At 32.4% G+C, this 22076-nt stretch overlaps 1 protein-coding gene across 1 annotated transcript; it reads left to right on the top strand.

The window, feature by feature from the left end:
* Nucleotides 1–9100: 9100 nt before the first annotated feature.
* On the top strand, nt 9101–15928 carry LOC148272510 (uncharacterized). The gene is made up of 3 exons (XM_088239954.1): nt 9101–9216; nt 10403–10605; nt 15122–15928. Exons 1-3 carry the CDS (start codon nt 9201–9203, stop codon nt 15752–15754), a joined length of 852 nt encoding a protein of 283 aa, XP_088096080.1. The 5' UTR covers nt 9101–9200; the 3' UTR covers nt 15755–15928.
* The last annotated feature ends 6148 nt before the right edge of the window (nt 15929–22076 follow it).

Genomic DNA, 22076 nt, shown 5'->3' with positions numbered 1-22076 from the left:
CCATTTTGTAATGTACATATATATTAATAAATAAATAAATAAATGTAATCAAACAAATGAATTCGAAGATTATGAAGACTGAAGGTCCTTGTATACAAGTAGTATTTAAATAATAATTTAAAAGCTGGTGTGAATATTGGTTATAGTTTATGGGAAAATCCAACTAAATTGTCATGTCTTTCTTTTTTTTTAAAGTGTAATTGGTAGAATGAAATCAGCGTTTGTTTTAAACATAAAGGCTTATTTTATTAACATCATTTATCAGACTGTTCTTTTATGTTTTACGCTGCAGTTAGTACCAGATCTTCATCTTTTGAAGAAAGCTTCCCTCTCCTGAGCAGTGCGAAACAGCTCTCCACAGTTCTAATTCTGGTCCATACTTGGATGTTTCGAAGCAAGGAAAGCTGTTTTCTTCCGACCCCTGAACGTCCCTCGATCTTTCCATTCATGACAAGCTGAAGTATCGCATATTTATCACCTCTCAACACATAGCCAAAATATATCTTACGGAGCTTAACGGTGGTGAATAGTTCTCTATTAGTATTGGCTCTACGTAATACTTTATTGTTGGTTATCATATCGGTCTAAGATATTCTTAACATTCTACGGTGGATCCACATTTCAAACGCTTCAAGGCGGTTTATAATATTAACTTTAAGAGCCGAAGCCTCTATACAGTCCAGTTCGACAGACCATAAATATAACATTTGACCATTCGTTGTCTCAGCTTAAGGTTTATATTAGTGTACCAATGCAGTGCCTTTTGCACCATTAGATGCGGAAAAAAAATGGTGACAGAAGTAGTGACATACACCTATTATATGTTTTAATATAAATCGCATTGACTCTGTTCAACATAAACATATGAGAGAAATTTCTTGCAAATTAGGAAGAAATTACTTTAAGAACGGCAATTTGACGTAGATTTTATCTGCATTTTTGGTTTATTGGATGTTCCGACTACTGTCCAACGAATAACTCAATGTTCTCTCACGTAGACCCAGAAATAATTTAATTCGTTTCTTTGATTATTAGCTTTTAGGCACCTTTAACCAGAATGATCTGAAATCGAAAAGCAATCAAAATTGAACATCTCTTTAATATCAAGAATGAGAATAGGACATTGTCTCGTTGCCTCGCATTTATCGAGAATAGGTGTCTTTACTTCGGCAATGTGTCTTTGTGAAAATGACGATGAGACATTAGATCATCTGTTTTTTGACTGTCCGCTCTACGAAAGAAGCGAATTCCTTCAAAATATATGTGAAGAATATAATACGTTCCCTCTTAACGTAAAATGTTTACTCGCCCAGAATAATATGGATACTTATTTACTTCTGACTAAATTCTTAAGGACAAATAACAAAAATATTTGAATTTGTTAAATATTATTTACAAAATTTAAATACTAAGTCTAATTGAATGTCCCTCTTTACTTTTGGCCCAAAATTGCATTTTATGTTTACGTTTAATTTAGACGGTAATAATATTTTATTGTCACATAACTATTTCATACTGATTTTTACTACCTCACATTATATTATATTTTTTCGTGGGTATTGGTTTTTTTTGTCGTTCACTGAAGCGTATATTCTTTAAATTTCTTATTCTTGTTTTTAAGAGCCAAAATCACTCGCAAACGAGTGGAGGCGTATAAAAAAAAATATTTAAAAAAAAACAGAATGATCGGACTTGTTAAATAAAATCAGCGTATGCATTATTTTGGGTGTAAAATTAAATTAACATAATAATTATATTCAATATTAAATGATTCCTATTTAAGATCCCATTATACCTGCTCTTTGTATTTTATTTGCCGTTTCTAGTGTAATATTGTTAAAGTTAATTCAGTAAAAACAAACTATTAATATAACTCTTTTAAAGATTTTAATTTTATTGTTTTATTTTCTTTTATTCAGGAAACATACAGTACAGTTACAAAGTTTAATATTTTACACAATTAGACTTAATTCTAATGAACCAGTGAAGTTCTCATATTATAAAGCAATTATATGTAAGGTTAATCATGAAAGTATAAAAAGCAGAAGGAAAAAGAAAAACATAATTGAAAGATGTTTAAAAATTAAAATTTAAGTGAAAAAAAGATATTTTAAAGTTTGTAGTTTGTAGTGAGTATTTACAAATGGAAATAATATTAAAAATGAAGAAAATTTGTAAGAGTAATTAAAAATTAAGAATTGAAATAAAGAATGAAAAACATGCTCAGATGTAAAAATAAAATAAAATAGTAATAAATTTTTTTTAAAAAAAGGAAAAACATAAATATACACAAATTTATTTTAAGGGATTCAAAGAAACGATGAGAAGAATTTTTAAGTGAAATATAAGACATTAAATTTAGGTCAATTTAAAAAACATCTTCAAAATTAATGACACATTATAGTAAGAGCAGCAATATACTGATTTTATTTACATATATGATATAAGTAATTAAAAGTAGTTTAAAAGTATAAAAACGTGTCAATGCAGCAGAGAAAAGAGAAAAAATAAAGAAGGAATAACAAGTATAGCAAGTAATCTTTAAAATTTGAAAAAGCTGACGTACTTTTGTGTATTAAACCGCAATAATAATCTATTTTAAAAATCATAACTTTTCTCAATATGTTTAACTCTAATGAAACCAGTAGTGAATGCTTATTATTTACTGAGAGACAAAAATAATTTTACATAGTTTTGCCACTAGCAGCTTTTGTATGACTGGAATCTAAATGAACGATTTATGTTTATTTCGTAATATACTCTAGATTTAGTATATATATACACAGGCATGCCTTTGTGTGATTTTTTTGGTATAAAAAATATATTGATTTTTTTTTTTTTTTTTAGGCTTGTCAGCACGTGGGAAAGAGAGGAAATGGAAGGAGGTAACGAAAAATACGCCACAACACCCAGACCAATTGAGAAAAAATCTGTCTTGGATTTCTTTCTTGCAACTGGCGGGAATCGAACCCGCGACGCCACTTTCACAGTTGGCCGTCTAACCAACTGCACCACGGCGCCTGTCCGCATTGATACATGTAACAAAAAATTACTAAAACGTTAAAAAAAGAACTATTAATAAACAAAAAATATGTTATATAAAACAGTAGGGATTCGGTTGTTGGGGGTTGAAGCTCCTACCCCGGTTAAAGATTGGTATTGTTCTTGGATGTATTTATTACATGGCAAATAAATATGCAGAACTCTTACGGAACACAAGAGTAATGACGGCGATGAGTTGAAGTGACTGGACTACATGTTGGAACTGAGTAACAGCGTTGAGCTGACTTGGTTGGGCGGACTATTTGGGCTGACTTCCTTGGGTTGACTGCGCGTTACCACGCACTGCGGCCTTATAATTTACCGCGGTTTTTCGCTCTTTATGTTTTTATGGCGGAAATGAAGTATGTAATAAAGTGAAGGTACTGCAGGACGTTGGCCTTATGTAGACGGATGTTTAATGTACATACTGTTAGTCTTGCAGAATATAATGTATCGTATGCAATAGAAAACGCTGAGTTTCTTCTTGGCGTCGTTAATCTAAATTTTAGGTGAAACTTTTTAGCATGTTTATGTGTCATCGATTAATGTACTATGACCCCACAAAATGAGAAAGTTTTTTTATATTTCTTTAATTATTAGGACGAGTCAACTTAAATCGCGGAGGACCGAGAATGATGGAAGAGACTCGTCCTGGAGCATGCTGATCACAATCCTCGTAATCGACGAACTGATTAGGAAGACAGCTATTTGCTGCTGATCTTGAGCAAAAATTTCACTAGAGAATATTTAGTTCTTTTGTCAAGTCGTGTGATGAATTGACTAATCTACACATTCTGGACATTGGGGCATAAAAACCAAAGTTGCTCTTAGAATATTTTATAAATAGCAGATTTTGAGTTCTGGTGACACGGTTGGGAACATGAAAAGAAATTGATTGCAACAGAGATGGGACATCACTTTAAGCATTAAGTATTTTGAAAATGCATATAAGGTCCATCACAGTTTTACGTCTCTCCAATGAAGACAGATTAAGAGATTGCTCTATTTCAAAATAAGAATAATTACCCCTTTGTAATCCGAGCAACCATGCCACTTTTCTTAGAAAACGGTGTTGGACAGACTCGATATGGTCAATATGAGTCCTGTAGAATGGATACCAAATAGGAGAAGCGTAGTTTAGCGTTAGTTTTTTAGTTTCTCTATCGTTCGTAGAAAACGTAGTTCGTAGTTAGGAGACCAAGCTACTTTCAATCCCGATAAAATGTATCATTCCACCGGGAAAATTCTTATTGATAAATGAAAAGCCTTATTGATAAACGATGCAACTAATTAATTACCTTAATAATTTCTACCTAATACAGCGTGAGTGGCGGCGCGGGTAAACACTAGTAAAAAATAAATACAATTGTAAAATAATAAATTTGGAAAAATATATTTTTATATATATATATATATTTGGACCCCTGTATTTAGTAAGCTTACGTGTCATGTACAAGGCTAAGGTACTCGGAAAAAATCGTTTTTGCTTGTTTTGGAAATGGGATGTTTGATCACTGATTTTGGTTTATTACCTTTATGAGTCCAATCACCATTGTTGCAAAGTTCAAGAACAATGGCGCGTGATAACTACTTTTAACTACAGTGTGGATATCTGTTAGGGATATTCCATCTTTCCTGCATTCTGCTTCAAGATTATGGCGTTTCAAACTGAAAAATGGGCACTGAAATAACAGATGTTCTATACTCTGTGAAGAAATATCATCGCATGGACAATAGTCATCATTCCTTAATTTAAACCTATATTGAAAAAAAATATTTGGACTAACTCAAAATACTGGAGATAGAGGTTCTCTCTGTCAAGACTATCAAATTTGACGTACAAGAAAAACGACCAAGGGCACACCGAATTGTTTTGCAAAATGCTCCATCTCTTTCGTACGGTATAGTTTATATTGACAATTTTACCAAGTGACTGGGAAAGACAACCACGTTTCCTTTTGTTTCCTCGCAATAAATAAAAGTAATTTCAATTTGTAATTAGCATCCGATCACAATGATCAATATGTGTTTGGTAACATGTTTATGCATTGTTTCGTTCATGGTTGAATTTCTTATTCAACATTTGTTTTATTTTGGATGGAAAAATACGAGGAAAACCAATTTAATTTACGAAATATCTTAAATTTAAATAAAAATTAGCTATCAACAGTTTGGCGGACTTATATCCGAATGGCGATTTCTTCCAAACAAACATGTACTTAATTACATGGACTAAATGAAACAAACATAGATTAAATGAGTACATGGAAGATAGCAGTATATGGAACTGAAAATATTATTTTATTTGTGTTAATTTGTTTGATCAACAATATTTTGAGTTTGTCCAAATTGTTGTATACAAATCCTGAATTCAACTCCCTGGGGAGCTGTTTATATTAACATATTACAACAGAGATGAAAAACATTTAAGAGAACTAAATATAAACAGCTCCCCAGGGAGTTGAATCCAGTCCATGTCTACAAAAGTTTGGACAAACTCAAAATATTGTTGATAAATCCACCTAGTCCATGGAGAAGTACAGAAATTGAAAATATAACTTTTTTAGGCGTTGCCTAGTATGTAGGTGAAATAATTCAATTAGATGAATCTCACTAGCATAAATAAAGGTTTCAACTCTTTAACTTCACAAACATCAACGGATGAAAGAATTGAAGGAATAAAGATGTTCAAATATGGGCAGAATGGTGAATGTTACAAAGTGTGTAAAGTGGCCACTTAAACCAGCCATTGACAGGTCATAAGCCTTGTAGATGCCTAGACGTCTATATTACCTTCTCTTAAATGTTTTTTATCTCTGTTATAATATGTTAATTTGTTTGATGTTTTTAGAATGTGTAGTTATTTATTGAAACCTGACTATCTCTTTGTGTTCTTTTCAATAAACGTGTAAATTATACCTACATTGAAGAAATAAAAAAAAATAAAAAAGCTGTTATTTATTGAGTATTTGTGTATATCATGAAAGAAACCTCACCCTCGGGGGACCACTGGTTAAACCTGAAGAGCTCGCCCTCTTCCTAATACTTTACTGATCTGGGCTTGGAGGGGGAGATTTACCAAAATGAGAACTGTCGCTTTCCACACAACAGCCAGGCTAAGAGACCTTGGCTTGGAGGGCGAGAACTATTCACGGGAACCCGTTTCAACAGATCTTCATAGGTCGCAATAACGTCAGGAGCTTGTAAAGCGCTGCCCTCCACCTTTAAAAATATAAAAAGAATGTAGTTTCAAAACGAATTCAATAAATAAATTAATTGAAGGTATACAAAACTAGAAAAAACAATATTTGTATAAAACGTATCTCAAATCAATACTAGTATTCAATGGGGAAAGGGAACAAAGCGAAAAGAGGAAAGGAGAATAGATCAAGTAAAAAAAAGTTTTTTCAGAAGTGATTTAATGTACGGAATGTACAGAAGTGATTTAAATACGGTAGAAATATCTTTGATAGTGGATGAGATATGATACCACGGTCGAGCCGCATAGACACTATATGAATTAGAGAAGAAAGAGGAATTGTGGATGGGTATTAAGAGGGTGCTTTGAGGATTAGAACGAAGGGGTAAACCATGAACTGATAAGCGTTGAAATTTTTCACGGAGGCATATAGGTGTGAAAGGATTATGAAGTACAGTGAACAGAAGTAAGATGGAGTGAAAGTCTCTCCGCCGTCCAATTTTGAGCCGTTTCAGTTGCCCAAGATAATCAGAGATGTGGTCATGTTTCCTTGGACCAAAAATAGTCAAGTACTAGGTTTCACTCCCTAGGGAGTTATTCAACTTTTTGCTTCATTTTAATTTTTAAAAAAAACATAAATTATATAAATAAATAACAATAAAAAGAAATACATAAATCCAGCATATTTAGTTTTTTTACATATATAATATAATACGAGTAGTAGGGTCTGTTAAATAGTAATAAAACATATGAAACATTATGCAAGAAATTATAAGAAGAGCAGGTTAATGGTGACGAAATAAAATGGAACAGAAGTGATTTTTATAACTTAATTGACCAATCCTGAATTCATTTTTGCTACATAACATAAACATACGAGTATCATACATGATTAAGAACATGAATAATTTATACACAGATAAACATTTCATTGAATTTGGAAGTCTGGGTATTTGCAGGGCTGTAGGCAGAATGAAACCAGCTAATGACGGGTCATCATCATCATCATAATAAGCTCGACAGCCCTAGGTGGGCCTTGGCTGAATCCAGGAGTCTCCTCCACTCTTGCCGGTCTGCTGCTCTTCCTCTCCAGTTCCTCCCTTCCAACATTGCCATATCTGCACTGATGCAGTCCATCTATCGCATTTTGGGTCTTTCTGGTCTTCGTCGTCCTTGTGGCACAGAGAGAGTTGGGCGTTTTATGGGGTTTTCGTCGTCCATTCTAATTATATGGCCAGCCCACCTCAAACGTCCCACCTTGATGGAGTTGATTACATTGAACGCTCGGTAAATATCGTATGGCTCTCTATTGTAGCGACGACGCCAATGGCTACTTTCTCTCACAGGGCCATAGATAACTCTGAGGATTCTTCTTTCGAAAGCTGCAATAACTTTCTAAATACTCTTTGCTCAGGTTTAAAGGCATAGTAAGGATAGGTTTAATCAGAGTTTTGTACAGTATTATTTTAGTATTATTTCGTACTAATTTGGAGTAATTTTTTTTGATGCGTGTAGTAGCAACGGTTGGCAGCCATTATTCTTCTCCTGATTTCTTCCTGTTTACTGTTGACAGTTCATAAGTCCTGTAAATACCCAGAAAGTTTAGATTTTCATAGTATTCCTTCCATTCGTGATATAATATGTTTATAATAAGGCACGTTATTCAAAAAAAAAAATATTCATTTCTCGATAACCATTATGGTTCTCGGACCGTGTTTAATTAAATATTTAAGCCGTTCCTTTTAAATATGTTATAAAGTCTCATGATTTCATCATCACAATTTCATAGGGTACTCTAACTTCAGGTTGTTTGGATAATACTTATTACGTAACGGTAAGATGAACGTGGAGCAAAAGTCTGAACTGATTTTAGTCCACAAAAATCAGCAGACGGAATAGTTGAACAAATTTGGATGTTCAAGCATTGGCAGGGTAATAAATGTTACTCGGTGATTAAATATTATCTAATATTAGCAAATATTAGTATATACCCACTTACCGACTTTTTATGTCTACCGGTTCCGAGACGTACCCGTCTCTTCGTCAGGACACTCACTAGACCAACATGCAAATACTAAAATACACTTTCCCCTCTATCATTACCGTAATATACAAAGTATTTACAAAAAATGCATAAATTACATGCGATTAAAGGGGACGCAAACTTCTTTACCAGTGTTTTTTGGTGTAAATTGGTTATACTGAAAATAATCCTTATACCACTCCGGAAGACAGATGAAGCAGAGGCAGACCAAAATTAAGATGGCTGGGTAATGTGGAAAGTGGCATTAGAGCAATTGGCCTGACCCGACGAGCTGGAGAAGAGCCGCAGGGTGGAAGGAATGGAGACAAATTCTGGAGGAGGCCAGGGCCCAGAACGGGCTGTAGCGCCACAGATGATGATTTAAGAAAAACACATTTTCGTCTTTATAATTTACCTAAACACTCGTCTGGGGGCATTTTCATCAAATTGTAAATAGCTCGCTGGATATTAAATATTTGTAATGAATAAATGATCAGTAAAATTTAATGAAAACCTTGTCAATAAGAAATCTGTGTTTTGACTTTTGAAATTCAAAAATCAAATGATTCTAAATAAAAGCGTTGAAAATCGGTGTTAGTAAATATCCAAATAAGAATGTTTTGTCAAAAAATAATACAAGTGCATTAAAAAAAAAGTATTATTCAGCTATCTTCAATATTTATGGCGAAAAAATTTCTGAATATAATTTTAGGAACTGCACTTATTGAGTTTATACATCTCAATTGTTGCCAGAAATTCTAACGAAATGTTACAATCAGAAGAATAATAATGGAATCGTAATTAAGCATCTAATTGTATAATGTTGGCATATTAAACGGAAACATTACATGGAAACATATGTTTTTTATATAAAACGCTTTCATTGTCACATGTGGATTTTAGTTCTGTTTATAAATCTATTGAGTGAGGACCAAAATGAACCAGATGAGAGGTAAGAATTATTGCTAAGCATAAAAATGAACGTGATTTTAAATTCGTTATGAAGCGTCAGTTTTGTGGAAAATCACGTGTTGCAACTACTTAAGTCGTTTTTTTCTTCCCTATACTTCAATCTATCTATAATAGCCACTAGAACTATTCAGCGACAGGTCATAAGTCCTGAAGAGTATTCGCTGGGGAATAAATTTCAATCTTGTCTACAAACATTGGAAAATACTCTGTTTCTCTTTTTCTAGTCCACGTTTTTTTCTCATGCACTCGTGTATTCAAAATTATATAAACGAATAAATAAATAACTATAACAGTGTAAGTCACTCTCCAAGCACAAGAGTTAAGTCACTTTTATTGGAGAGTTACAGCTATATCTTTTACTAGATGTATAATAGTAGATTTGTATAGAATAAAAAAAAACATGTACCATTTATGAAATTTATTAATTAAAAAAATAATAAAAAAGGGTAATTTTACACTAAAAATATTTCATAGTCCCTGGACTGGTACCTGAAGCGTGAGACTGATCATCTTTTCCTTCATGTAACAAAAATGATAAAGATACGCTGCGATTGGTGCACCAATGCAGTGTCCTATGCACCATTAGGTGCGGAAAGGGAATGACGATGATGAAATATGTTCAGATACAGGTTACCAGTGAAGGTATTTTAAATTTTGATACAAATGTACATATTTTCGTACATAAATGTCGATTTAAAAAAGTCTAGAGGCCTTTGAGATGTGGTGCGACCACATCACTAATGACGAGGTTCTCAACAGAATCGAAGAAGGAAGGCACCTAATCAAAACCATCTCAGAGAGGCGAGCCCGATGGATCGGCCACATTATGCGCCATGAGGATCTCCTGCACAACATCATAGAGGAAATGGCTTAGGGGACAAAGAGGGCGCCCCCGACGGGAATATTTGGAGCAAGTGTGCGAAGATTTAAACTGCGCCTCATATGTCGAGCTGAAGAGGGCTGCAGAAAATAGAGACCAATGGAGAATGAGGTGCAGGACTTTGCTGCAAACCAATCCCTAGGATTGAGACTGCGAAGAAAAAATGTTGATTTTACTTTATACCGTCTCCATATTTACCGATGAAGACAACGTATATAATCCTTTTTGCCCTTCTGCAACATAATTTCTAAATTGCTAATGTTTCTATAAAAATCCTTTTTTACAGAGTATTTTGCATTGCTGCTTGTTGTATCTGCAGTTTATTCAGGAGTCATACCACTTCCCGATATCAAATGTCCAGTACCGAAAAATGGAGAGATCACAGTTCTTGCCAATCCAGATAATTATTCTACCTTCTATGTGTGCATAGACCAAGTTCCAGTATTACATGAATGTCTCGAGGGTCTTTGGTTCAACCCAGTCCTCAAAGTAAGTTCCTCAACATCTCAGCAAATCCAACCTTTTAACTGCCTCTTTATTACCAGGGCAATTGGAAAATATCGTCATCTTTTCGTCTTCTTCATACTATCATAATTTAGTTAACCTTTTTGCTTCTACGCCCTTGTATTGCACCCCCAGAAGTACACTATGTAATTCTATGGTAATCCACGTTACATTTAACTCCACAATAAGGAAGTTCAGTGTTTGAATTGTTTATTTGTTAATAGACTATGAAACTAAGCCAATTTTTTTTTTTATTATTAAATATCGTTTTATAAGCGCTATGATTTTTCATTTTTTTTTATTTCTGAAATAACTCCGCGTGTGACGTCAGAGGTTCTTCTCTGTCGGTTCTTCCGATTGATTCGTTTACGGTAAGAAACCCGGATATCCTTCACAGCTCACATATCATTGGTTGGTTCATAAGAACCAGTGACGTCGTTCGAAGTAGAGCGTTTTAATAAAAATATTTTTTATTAGTTTTTCGTTCATTTTCAAGAAACTTTGATGTACAATTTAATCAATTTAACTAAACAAAATTTTACCGCGCGTAAGAAAACATTTTTTGAATCCAATTTCCCGTAGGGCTAAAGTTGTTCATTATGTCATGTTCAATGTGATTTATCTATGTTATGTAAAAAAAATATTTATTTTTATTTACACATACCATTGTACATTTATTTATTTATTTACACTCTTCATCAAAATACAATTCGATGTTCACTTTGCCCAGCTAACAAGGGTACATACCCCGTTCCAAGCTAGACAATTACATTTTAATATATTATAATAGTTAACAAATTAATATAGAGCACAGACAAACAAAATATAAACTTATAATATTATTTTGATACAGAAATATACACACATATATATATATATATATATATATATACATTACACATATATACACATGTACATACACACACACGTACATACACCCATGCGCATACACATACATACATTCATAAAAACATAGACAATTTATTTATGCGAAACTTCATGGTTGTCATCTATAAATATATTTTTTTTAATTATTCCTTATTTTTTATATTTTATTTTCGACATCCAGTAAGAATAATTGATTAAGGAAACGATTCAGTAAACCAAAAATTCAAGTCAGGTAACCAAATATTTAAAAAAATATTTATTTCGCTTGAGTAACTCACGACACATTATGCGACAAAAAGTTCTATGCACAGTAGCTCAATCACATATAACTATCGATGTGCTCAAAAACATGCTAAGCATTTGGGCGATCACAATGAACAATAATAAACATGCTTCAGCTATCGCAGTCATAAGTCAACGCGAGTGTAATCTCTAAGTCAACGCTCGTGTCGGTTTGTTTTTTTGTTCTTCTCGTAAATAAATAAAGTTCACTGGCGAAAAATCGGTGTTTACTATAAAAAGTAATACAACATATTGCATTTGCAAAAAAGTAAGGAGTATCTAATACAAAAAAGTTAATATTAAATTACAATTACCATGGTGACTTCTTTTCTCGACATTTGGCTTGCTAGCTGCCGGCTAAATGCAATAAATAGCATGATAAATAAATTAATAAAAATAGCCGTTTTGGAATATTTTCTATATTTACGCCGGTGAAATTCAAATATGTGATTGCGCAGCAGGATTATACGTCGCAAAACGTAAATATTTTGACATTTAATATTAGGTGTTCACGGATTTTCCATTGTGATCGCGAATACGATAAACAATTAGGTGAGAAATTGTTATGTGTGATTGAGCTACAGTGTTAAAACTGTGTTTTAATTAAACGAGTAAGATAAAAAAATAACTAGAACTTTATGAGATTCTTGTTCATTTTAATAACGATAAAAAAAAATTTCAAAATAAATTAAAAATTAGATTAAAAGTAACTCATGTAACATGGTTTTGGTTACTTACGTGACATTATTTGACAAGTATTTTTTTTTTTAATGCGTAAGGATGATACGGAATAGAAAAACAATTATTATTAATATTTACAGCATGACCTTTGTGTACAAACATTTTACTAAATGCTTTTAACTATTTGTATATAACCACTTACCGACTTTTCTTTTCTTTTAACTATTTGTATATAACCACTTACCGACTTCGCGAGGTTAACCTAACACTCTCCTGAGGCATGCACAGCACGTGTCCAAGCCAAGTTCGCCACCGCATCCTCAAGACGCTTATTATAGGAGGTCCTGCTGCGTCCGTTCTCGGACTTCGATGTTGTTATAACATTGAACCAATACTCCCCTCAAGCACTTACTCTCGAAACCCAGAAGTTTGGTGTTCTGAGTAAGGTGCCAAGATTCGCACCCATATAGGAGAACTTTCATTATATAAGAGTTGATTAATCGGCATTTCGTTTGGACCGAGTATAGACTAGAGTTCCAAAAAAAAAGCATTACGTTACAAGTACGGTAAAAGTTGCAAGTCTTACTTGATGCAACTAAAAGATTTTTGTTCCAAATCAGTATTCTTACTAAAAAAAAAAAAGAAGAATAAAACGCGTATGTGGTCAGCCTTTACCTATTAAACTCACGCCCCTCCTTTCATCCTCTCCCTCTTTTTTCAACTTTTGCTCCCACTACAACCAACCTGTTCGTAACCTAATCAGTGCGCGCAAGCATTTTTTTTTGTCAACAACTATGGTGAAGGTGTATAGTGGGTTTCGCATGTTAGTTTTATTGATGTCTTGATAAAGAGACGAGTATGTCTCGAAACCGGTAGACATAGAAAAGTTGGTAAGTGGTTGTATACAAATGTTGACATTTAGCAAAACACGTCCAATCCGATCCTTCTACCAAATCCTTTTTTTTGTTTCTGAAAATATGTACACGCGCCCACGTAAGCAGGTGTTGTATTTTATATATCTACATACATACTTATTATTTGGTGAGATTTAAAATATTTAGTTTTAGTTTATTTTTTAACCTTGACAAAGGAACAGGCATGTTCTGAAACCGGTCTGCATATTAAATTTATTTTTCTGACTTTACATAAATAAATATTTAGTAACTAATCTAGTTTTGTTTGTCTTGTGACAATTATTAATGATTTAAAACAGTGATGGCGAAACCCACGGGTCAGACACTGACCCACGCAGTCTTTTTAAATTACCCAAGCGTTGATTTATATAAACTTATTTTCTTGTTAAAAACAAAAAGCTTTTCTGTGCATTTGACGATCTGCAAAAAGCGTTTGATAGAATTAACAGATAAAAATTATGGAAGGTGTTATCGGAGTATGGAGTGAGCGGAAATCGGACACGAGTTATTGCTTCTCTGTAAAAAGACTGCACAGCATGTGTCAGGGTAAATGGATCATACACGTCATGGTTTGACATTCATAAAGTAATCGAGCAGGAATGTGCAATGTGATCATGGCTGTTCAACGTGTATATCAATAACTACATGAAAGAAATGAAAGGCTTAAGAATGGGAGCAAAAATAGATGATTCAAATGTCTTTTGGATGCTGATAATGCCGTGCTTCTTGTTAAAAGGAACTGCAATTCTTGGTAACAAAGGTCTACGATGTATGCAAGGGAAGCGATTTGCTGATGAATGTCGATAAATCAAATGTGATGGTTTTTGAAAGAAATGAAAGTATCACTAAATGTGAAATCACTGTGAATGGAGCTATGAAAAAACAAGTAGAGGAATTTGTGTATCTAAGAAGTATGTTGACTAGGTATAGAATGACTGAGAAAGATATTGAAAGCGGGGTGAGTGCCGGGAACAGAGTGAACAGTGCACTTAAATCAACCTTGGAAAATAAATGTTTGTTGTAAGAGGAAAAACTAGCAGTTTACCATGGAGTTTTGGTCCCGACCCTGATGTATAGGAGCGAAGTATGGACTTGGGAAAACGGGGAGGAAAGTAGGCTGAATGCTGTCAAAATGCAATCTCTTAGGCGAGTGTGTGTCAAAACTATGAACGATTGATGCACAAATGTTGAGATCCGTACATTATGTATGGCTGAGATAAGCACTATCGAGAAAATCAAGAAAGGAGCTCAGCGGACTTATAGAGCAAATAGACAGCAAAAGAAGGGCTAAGAATAATTACAATGCGAATGTGTATGAATGCAGAAATAGAGAAAGACCGAGAAAGACATGGCATGACCAAATCCAACAAATATTTAAAGATGGACATGTCAAAAGTTGGAATAATCGGCGCGCGTTCGTGAGAAGATGTATGAATGTAGAGTGTAGTGTAGTTCTATCCTCTCTGCCTATCCTTACAGGGAAATGGCGTGATGGTTTGTTGTTGTTATTTTTTAATTATTTCCAAGTGATGCTACTGACTCAGCAACCCTCGAGATAGTACTTAAAAAGAAAATGAACAAAAATTTACCTGCTCCTCAAAAAAGTTCGCCATCACTAATTTAAGATATTTTATTGTCTCTCGAGCAAAATATCTAATTTGAGATAATATGTTAAACTCTTCCATAATTAAATTGCTTTCAATCAATAATCAGTTAATAAATAATTTATTTTGCAGGTTTGTGAATTTAGATACATGAAATCAGCAAACATTGTTAATGAAAATATCCACAAGACACTGAACATAGAAATGACTGAAACTTTTGACTTAGATGACATTTCACTCTCAGTTGAAGATGATGATGAATCAACGGAGACCGATCTAACGGAATCTACAAATGAGACAACTGAAACTACAGAATCTGCTACTGATGACACAGAGTCAACTTATGAGACGACCGAAACTACAGAATCGTCTAATGAAATAACTGATTCAGCAGAATCAACTGAACTAAAAGAATCTGCTGACGAATCCGATGAAACAACTGAAATTACAGAAGCCTCTAATGAAACTACTGAAAATTCCGAATCAACTTCTGCAACCGATGAGACAACCGAATTTACAGAGTCAACTAATGGTTCTGATGAGACAACTGAATTTACAGAATCAACTAATGGTTCTGATGAGACAACTGAGCTTACGGAATCAACTTATGAAACAACAGAATTGATATTTGAAGATGCCACAACCAAAAAGCCAAAGAAAATCATTAAAAAAATTAAATTTGACATGGACGCTTTGGATGACAATGAAGCAAACTTCTTAAGACAACTCTGGAATTTATTGAAACATCTAGACTTAGATGATTGAACGTATTTTAACCAAAAAATAATTATGATGTTAATAAATATTTATTTAATGTTTTGTTTTAGAAATATAAGATAGCACGTTACAAAAAAATTAAGAAGATATTTGTATTGCGAAATTATTATGTAATTAATTATCATTAAACTATTTGTTCGAACTAATAAACTGACGAAAATTTATGAGTATTTTTTTAAATAAAGGGTTGCATATTTAAAAAGATTGAAAAACACAGCTTAATACGAAGAAGCTGAAACTGAACTATTATCACTAATAAAATTTAGAATACCCAGATTTAATAGTAGACTCATCATCTTTTTTTAACATCTCTTCAACAATCAAATTTGGGTACATTTATCATTTTACTAATACATTTATCGAGTATGCTCGATAAAAATTTTAGCGCGATAGATATTTTTACGAAAAAAAATACTGTTTTAAAAAATATATCGAAATTGCGATATAGACGTTTAGTAACTATTTTTTTATCATTTCACTTATTAGTGTTCATTATTTTATTATTAATTACATATATGTACGTGAAAGTATGTGCATAAGTGTATGTGTAGCTATATGTTCATGTGTGTATGTATGTGTATATTTATATATATATATATATATATATATATGCATTTTCGTGTGTGTATATGTATGTATGTTGTTTGTGTACATTTACATTTTTATTTATTTTTTCATTGTTTTATATATACTTACTATTTCTTTTTCTTCTCATCCTTCCCTATTTTCCCATCCCCCTTCCTTTCACCCCTAGCGAACTGTACGTTTTGTTTTTTATATGTTTGTTCGTATATGAAACCCATTATTGGTCTTGTTATTTGTTGTTATTCTATATGTTTTGGTTAGTATTATGACTGTGTTGGTTTCAAAAATAAAATGATGCGGATGCATGAGGATGAATGAGGATGCGATTAAACAAATTAAGTTTGAATATGAAAAAAACATCAAATATGATTTTTGGGAACAAACAGGATTTGAAAATTAATATTTCTCTAGGAACTGGCTATATTGAAAAGACCAATGTTACTAAATACTTAGGACTATATGTTAACTTTCATGGAAATACCAATATGAACATGTTAAATCAAAAATAGTACCCGTAACTGGCGTTTTGCATAGACTTCGTGGTCTGCTTCCTCACTCTGTTTTGTTTGCCGTCTATTACGCTATGATACATTCTCACCTATCCTATTTATGCTGTATTTGGGGTTTCGCTAACAAAAACCAGATCTCTGAGATTCAAGTTCTTCAAAACCGAGCTCTGAGAAGCATTCTTGGTTTGAAATGGGATTCCCATGTCAAGGATATTTATCGTAACACAAAAATACTTCCTTTCAAGGTAATGGCACTGTATGACATCACTAACACTATTTCAAACATCATAAACTTTTCTGCTCACACAAATTTAAAACTTACATTTAATCATGAAATTCACAACTATAATACACGACATGCAAAAAATCTTCACATTTCTAAATTTTGTTCCACGAAGTTCGGCAAAAGGTCTCTGGAATACATTGGTCGTATACAATTTAATAAACTGCCTGATGACCTTAAAAATGAAATGTCGAGTGGTAAATCTCAAAGACCAGAAATGAAGACCTATTTCTTGAATCTTTTTCAAAGTGATAGTTTTTAGCTCAATTTTCTGTGAATAGTCTATATATTGTGTTTTAGGTTTAAATGTTTTTCTTCTCTTTTTTTAATATTAAGTTCACAGAATGTTTAAATGTTTTTATTTTCTTTTTTAATATTAATTTCACAGAATGTTTAAATGTTTTTCTTTTCTTTTTTAATATTAAGTTCACAGATTGTTTGAATGTTTTTATTTTCTTCTTTAATATTAAGTTCACAGATTGTTTAAATGTTTTCTTTCCTTTTTTAATATTAAGTTCATAGATTGTTAAAATTTGTTAAAATTTTTATTGTTTAAATGTATACTATGTATTGTTACAAGAAATGTACTATTTTTTTTATGTACCGTCCCAAATGAGTTTTCTCGTACAACTCCTAGGAATATAATATCATGATATTCATGTCTTATATGTTTTATTAATAAATAAAAAATAAAATAAAAAAAAATAAAAAAATAAAAAAAAAATAAAAAGAACTAAGTTATTTGATGTTATCTTATTATAGAAATCTAAGAAACAAATATTTCAAATCAAACAAGAAACATCGTTTTTCTCATAAACAAAATAATTTATACAACGGGTGTCCGGGACGATGAAGAATACAGTTTTGTGTTTACAGTAGAACCAGAATCCTGGACGAGTCATCAATCATCAGTCTGGTTTGTCTTTAAATGGCAATAATTTGAGTATGGGCAAATTTCTGAAGACAAGGCTAGATTTTATTCCCCAGTAGCTCAATCACAAATAACTATTGACGTGCTAACAAGCGACGTGATAACAATTTCTCACCACGATTGTTTATCGTATTCGCGATCACAATGCAATAGTCGTGAACACCTAATATTAAATGTCAAAATATTTACGTTCCGCGACGTATAATCCTGCTGCGCAATTACATATTCGAATTTTACCGGTGTAAATATGGAAAATATTTAAAAACTGGTATTTTTATTTATTTATTTACTATTTATCATTTATTTTATTTTATTTGGGATTTTTACAGCTATTACATAAACAAAATAAGTAGAAAAATCTTAACAATACTAAAGCCAATTAAAAAAATCCACTGTAAATATAATGACACATAATATATAAGAAAAGAAGTTTAGTAATTGTATTTGTGTGACCTTTGTATTCATGTGTATGTGAATGTGTGTATGCGTGAATGAATGAGGGAGAGGATACATGTGCGTGTGGGAATGAATGAGGGAGAGGGTGCGTGTGTGTGGGTGTGGGTGCGTAAGTATAAAAAAATAATTGTTTAAAACTTGTCATTGTATTAAAAATGGTACAATAAAGAGTTTAGTAAAAAGTTGGAAACCTTTTTGTTAAAATTCAAATCAAGAAATGATATAAATTGTTTTTTTTTAAGTATGTTAAATTTCAAAACCGTATTCAAGGACTTATTTGAGCTCTCATTAACATTTAAACTTATTGCAACAAAGAGGGAAAACATTTTTGAGAAAGGAATATGGAAGTCTAGGCGTTTACAGGGCTTATCACCTGTCGTTGGCTGGTTTAAGTGGCCACTCTGTTGCAACAAATTTAAATATGAATAACTCTCTAGGGAAGAAATCCAGCCAGTTTGCAAGCATTTGGACATACTCAAAACATTGTTGAATTAACTACCTGGTCAAAGAAGAAGTATAAAAATGGGAAAATTGTTTTCAGGCGTTGCCGAGTGGGTGAATTGGTTCAGCGGGATGAATCTCACCCACGTGATAAAGGGTTTAGCTCTTTTACTTCACAAAAGTCAACAGATGGAAGAGTTTATTTAATTTAAAGAAACAAACAGTCGACAATGATGTAATAATATTTTTTTTTAATACGGTTTAAAGACAGACCAGCGAAGTTTCTAAACAAGAATCATACATATTATTAAATTATGTTACAATAAAAGGGTGTGTTTATGTGTATTTGTATAAGAGTAAGTGTAGATGTGTGTTTATGAGTATTAGTGTGAGAGTAAGTGTTCAGGTGTGTGTAAGTGTGTGTAAGTGTGAGCATCATCAAATAGTAAGTGGGATCGTATCGGAACCAGAAATAATGAGTCTTAATTTATTTTTAAATAAATTAAGGGGCGTGCAAAATATATCAATAGATGAAAAAAAAGCATTTTAGTTAGAGCAAGAACGATATAGGAAAGAGTGTTGTGCATAGTTAGTGCCACAGACTGGCAGATGGAATAAATACTTATTTATTGTCATGCGAAAGGGAATTTCGGAGAGTCGGTTAAAAGAGTCTACTTTATTATTTAATAATTTATGTAAATAGCATAATTCAGATCCAGAGCGTCTATTTTCAAGGGTAAAAAATCCATTTTGTTTGGCAGATTGGCTGTAAGTACAAAGCGTTTTATTGTTTTTATAATCTAGGTATTTTAAATTTTTTTGTTTAACATTTTCAATCCTTTCTATGTTTGTTATGTATTGTGGGCTCCACACAACGGATGCAAACTCCAAATTAATGCGTACAAAAGTGTTGTATAAAGAGTTGAGGAAACGCGGATGTTTAAATTTAGGCAGAATAGTGAATGTTACACAGTGTGTAAAGTGGCCACTTAAACCAGTCAATGACAGGTTATAAGCCCTGTAAATGCGTAAACTTCCATATTCTGATACCCCTGATCTACTGAAATTGATTTCATTCTATGTACCACCTAGATTAAGCAGAACATCTACAATATTTTATTGTCAAAATTCTCGAACGGTAGCTCAATATAACTCACCTATTGTTAGATTACAGAATACCGGGAATGAATACGCATCACATTTTGATTAATTTAGTTTATCTCTGCCTAACTTAAAAAATAAAGTGACCAACATATTTTTGTCAAAAAGAGCAAATCATTTTCAGAAGATTGGGTTGGAATAGTTATAATTTGATTGATTAATGTATATTGTTATTGTATAATTTCTTTAAAATATATATGTATTTCAAGAAGTTAATAATGTGTACAGTACGAGTATATTAATATTTCATACTCGTTTTTTTAATATTTTTATTTTTAAGCATTCTTTATACCACATATATGTAAATGGCAGAAATGCCGTATATAAATAAATAAATAAATATACTATTCTCAAAAATGTTTTATCTCTCTATTGCAACAAATTTAGACCTAAAACCACCAAAAAGTCAACAGATGTCTTTCGCCCATGAAAAAAATGAGCACAATGTGAAAGCACGCCATCTTTCGTTCTGCGTAACAAAATAGCGTGAAAATAGTAGAAGTAGTATTATAATATAACCTTTTTCTTGAGATAATGTGGAAAACTTTATTGTCTAGTAATATAATCTGATAATAAATATAATCTGCTTACTGGTACTGGTACGGGCTCCACCTTGCTTTATGATCACGGTATTTTAATTTTGGATCGATAACGTTTTTATCATTCTTTCAAAATATCAAAATAAATATTTGTGTCTGGCCGCATATTTAATAAACAAAAAGTTTGTTATTGGATATTAATCAAGCAGTCGAGAATAAAAGTGGTATCTTAATCGCACAATTGTAATTAGATTAAATTTATAATGCCAACAGGAAATCGCAAAAAAACACGTTTATTTTGAAAATTCTAAGATAACCGATAATAACATAGAAAATAAACACGTCAATCGCCGGATGTGCAAGAAAATTCTTCACAGTGTGGCCACTAACAAACAAGTCGTTACCATGAACAAATCGTTATTATTAAATAAACAAACAAACAAACAAACCATCACGCCGTCTCCATAACACTCTTGGCATACAGACCTCGCTTCCTCTACATTCATACATCTCCTCATGCACGCACGCCGATTATTCCTACTTTCGACATGTCCATCTTCAAGTATTTGATGGACTCGATCGTGCCATCTCTTTCTCGTTTTCTGCATCCATCAACATTCGCATCGTAGATCCTTTTAGCCGTTCTTTCGCTGTCCATTCGCTCTACATGTCCAAACCAACGCAGCACCCCTTTCTTGATTCTGTCGATAATGCATGTCTCAGCCTTACACACTTCAGGATCTCGACATTTGTGCACCTATCATACATCGTTTTACCACATATTCGCCTGAGAGATCGCATTTCGACAGCATTTAACCTGATTTCATAATTATTTTTCCAATTCCATTCTTCGCTCCCATACATTAGGGTAATAAATAAATCAAAAAATATAATTAACATAGGACATATACAACCTATTGTTATTTTAACCAAGTTTTAAAAAAATAGTTTTATTTTACCGCATTAAACAAATATAATGATATAATTACAATAATTTCAAATATGTACAAAATATTAGTATTTCAACTGAGTTCGATAAAAACAATTATTTTTTTTTACATTGAACAAATCAAGACACATAATTAATTAAAAATAGGTGTAAAACATTGTTTTTTTAACTGAGTTCTATAAAAATAGTTCAGATTTATTACGCGGCTAAGGTTCAGAGAGGTTTTGGCTAGTTTAATATTCTTTCACAAAATAATTTATAACTACGAGATTAATTCTTTAATTAATAAAATAAATTTATTTATCTTTAAAACACACAAAACTACCCATTTATAAAAGTTGCTTTGACTGTCTAAGTAGGGTTATTCACCCCGTTCTAAGACACTAAAAAAAGTATACAAACAAACAGTAATCAATACACAGAAAGAACAAAAATAACGGTAGTAGACAAAGTAAC

Source organism: Micrasema longulum, unplaced genomic scaffold, assembly GCF_059751315.1.
Source record: "Micrasema longulum isolate JH-2025_06_02 unplaced genomic scaffold, ASM5975131v1 h1tg002312l, whole genome shotgun sequence".
In the NCBI taxonomy this organism is placed as follows: Eukaryota; Metazoa; Arthropoda; class Insecta; order Trichoptera; family Brachycentridae; genus Micrasema; species Micrasema longulum.
The sequence above is the reverse complement of the archived record's forward strand: the minus strand, read 5'-3'. Positions and strand labels throughout refer to the sequence as shown.

Coding starts and splice junctions, on each gene's coding strand:
- LOC148272510 (XM_088239954.1), top strand. Junction 10,606..15,121: donor GGTTCAACCCAGTCCTCAAA/GTAAGTTCCTCA, acceptor TTTATTTTGCAG/GTTTGTGAATTTAGATACAT.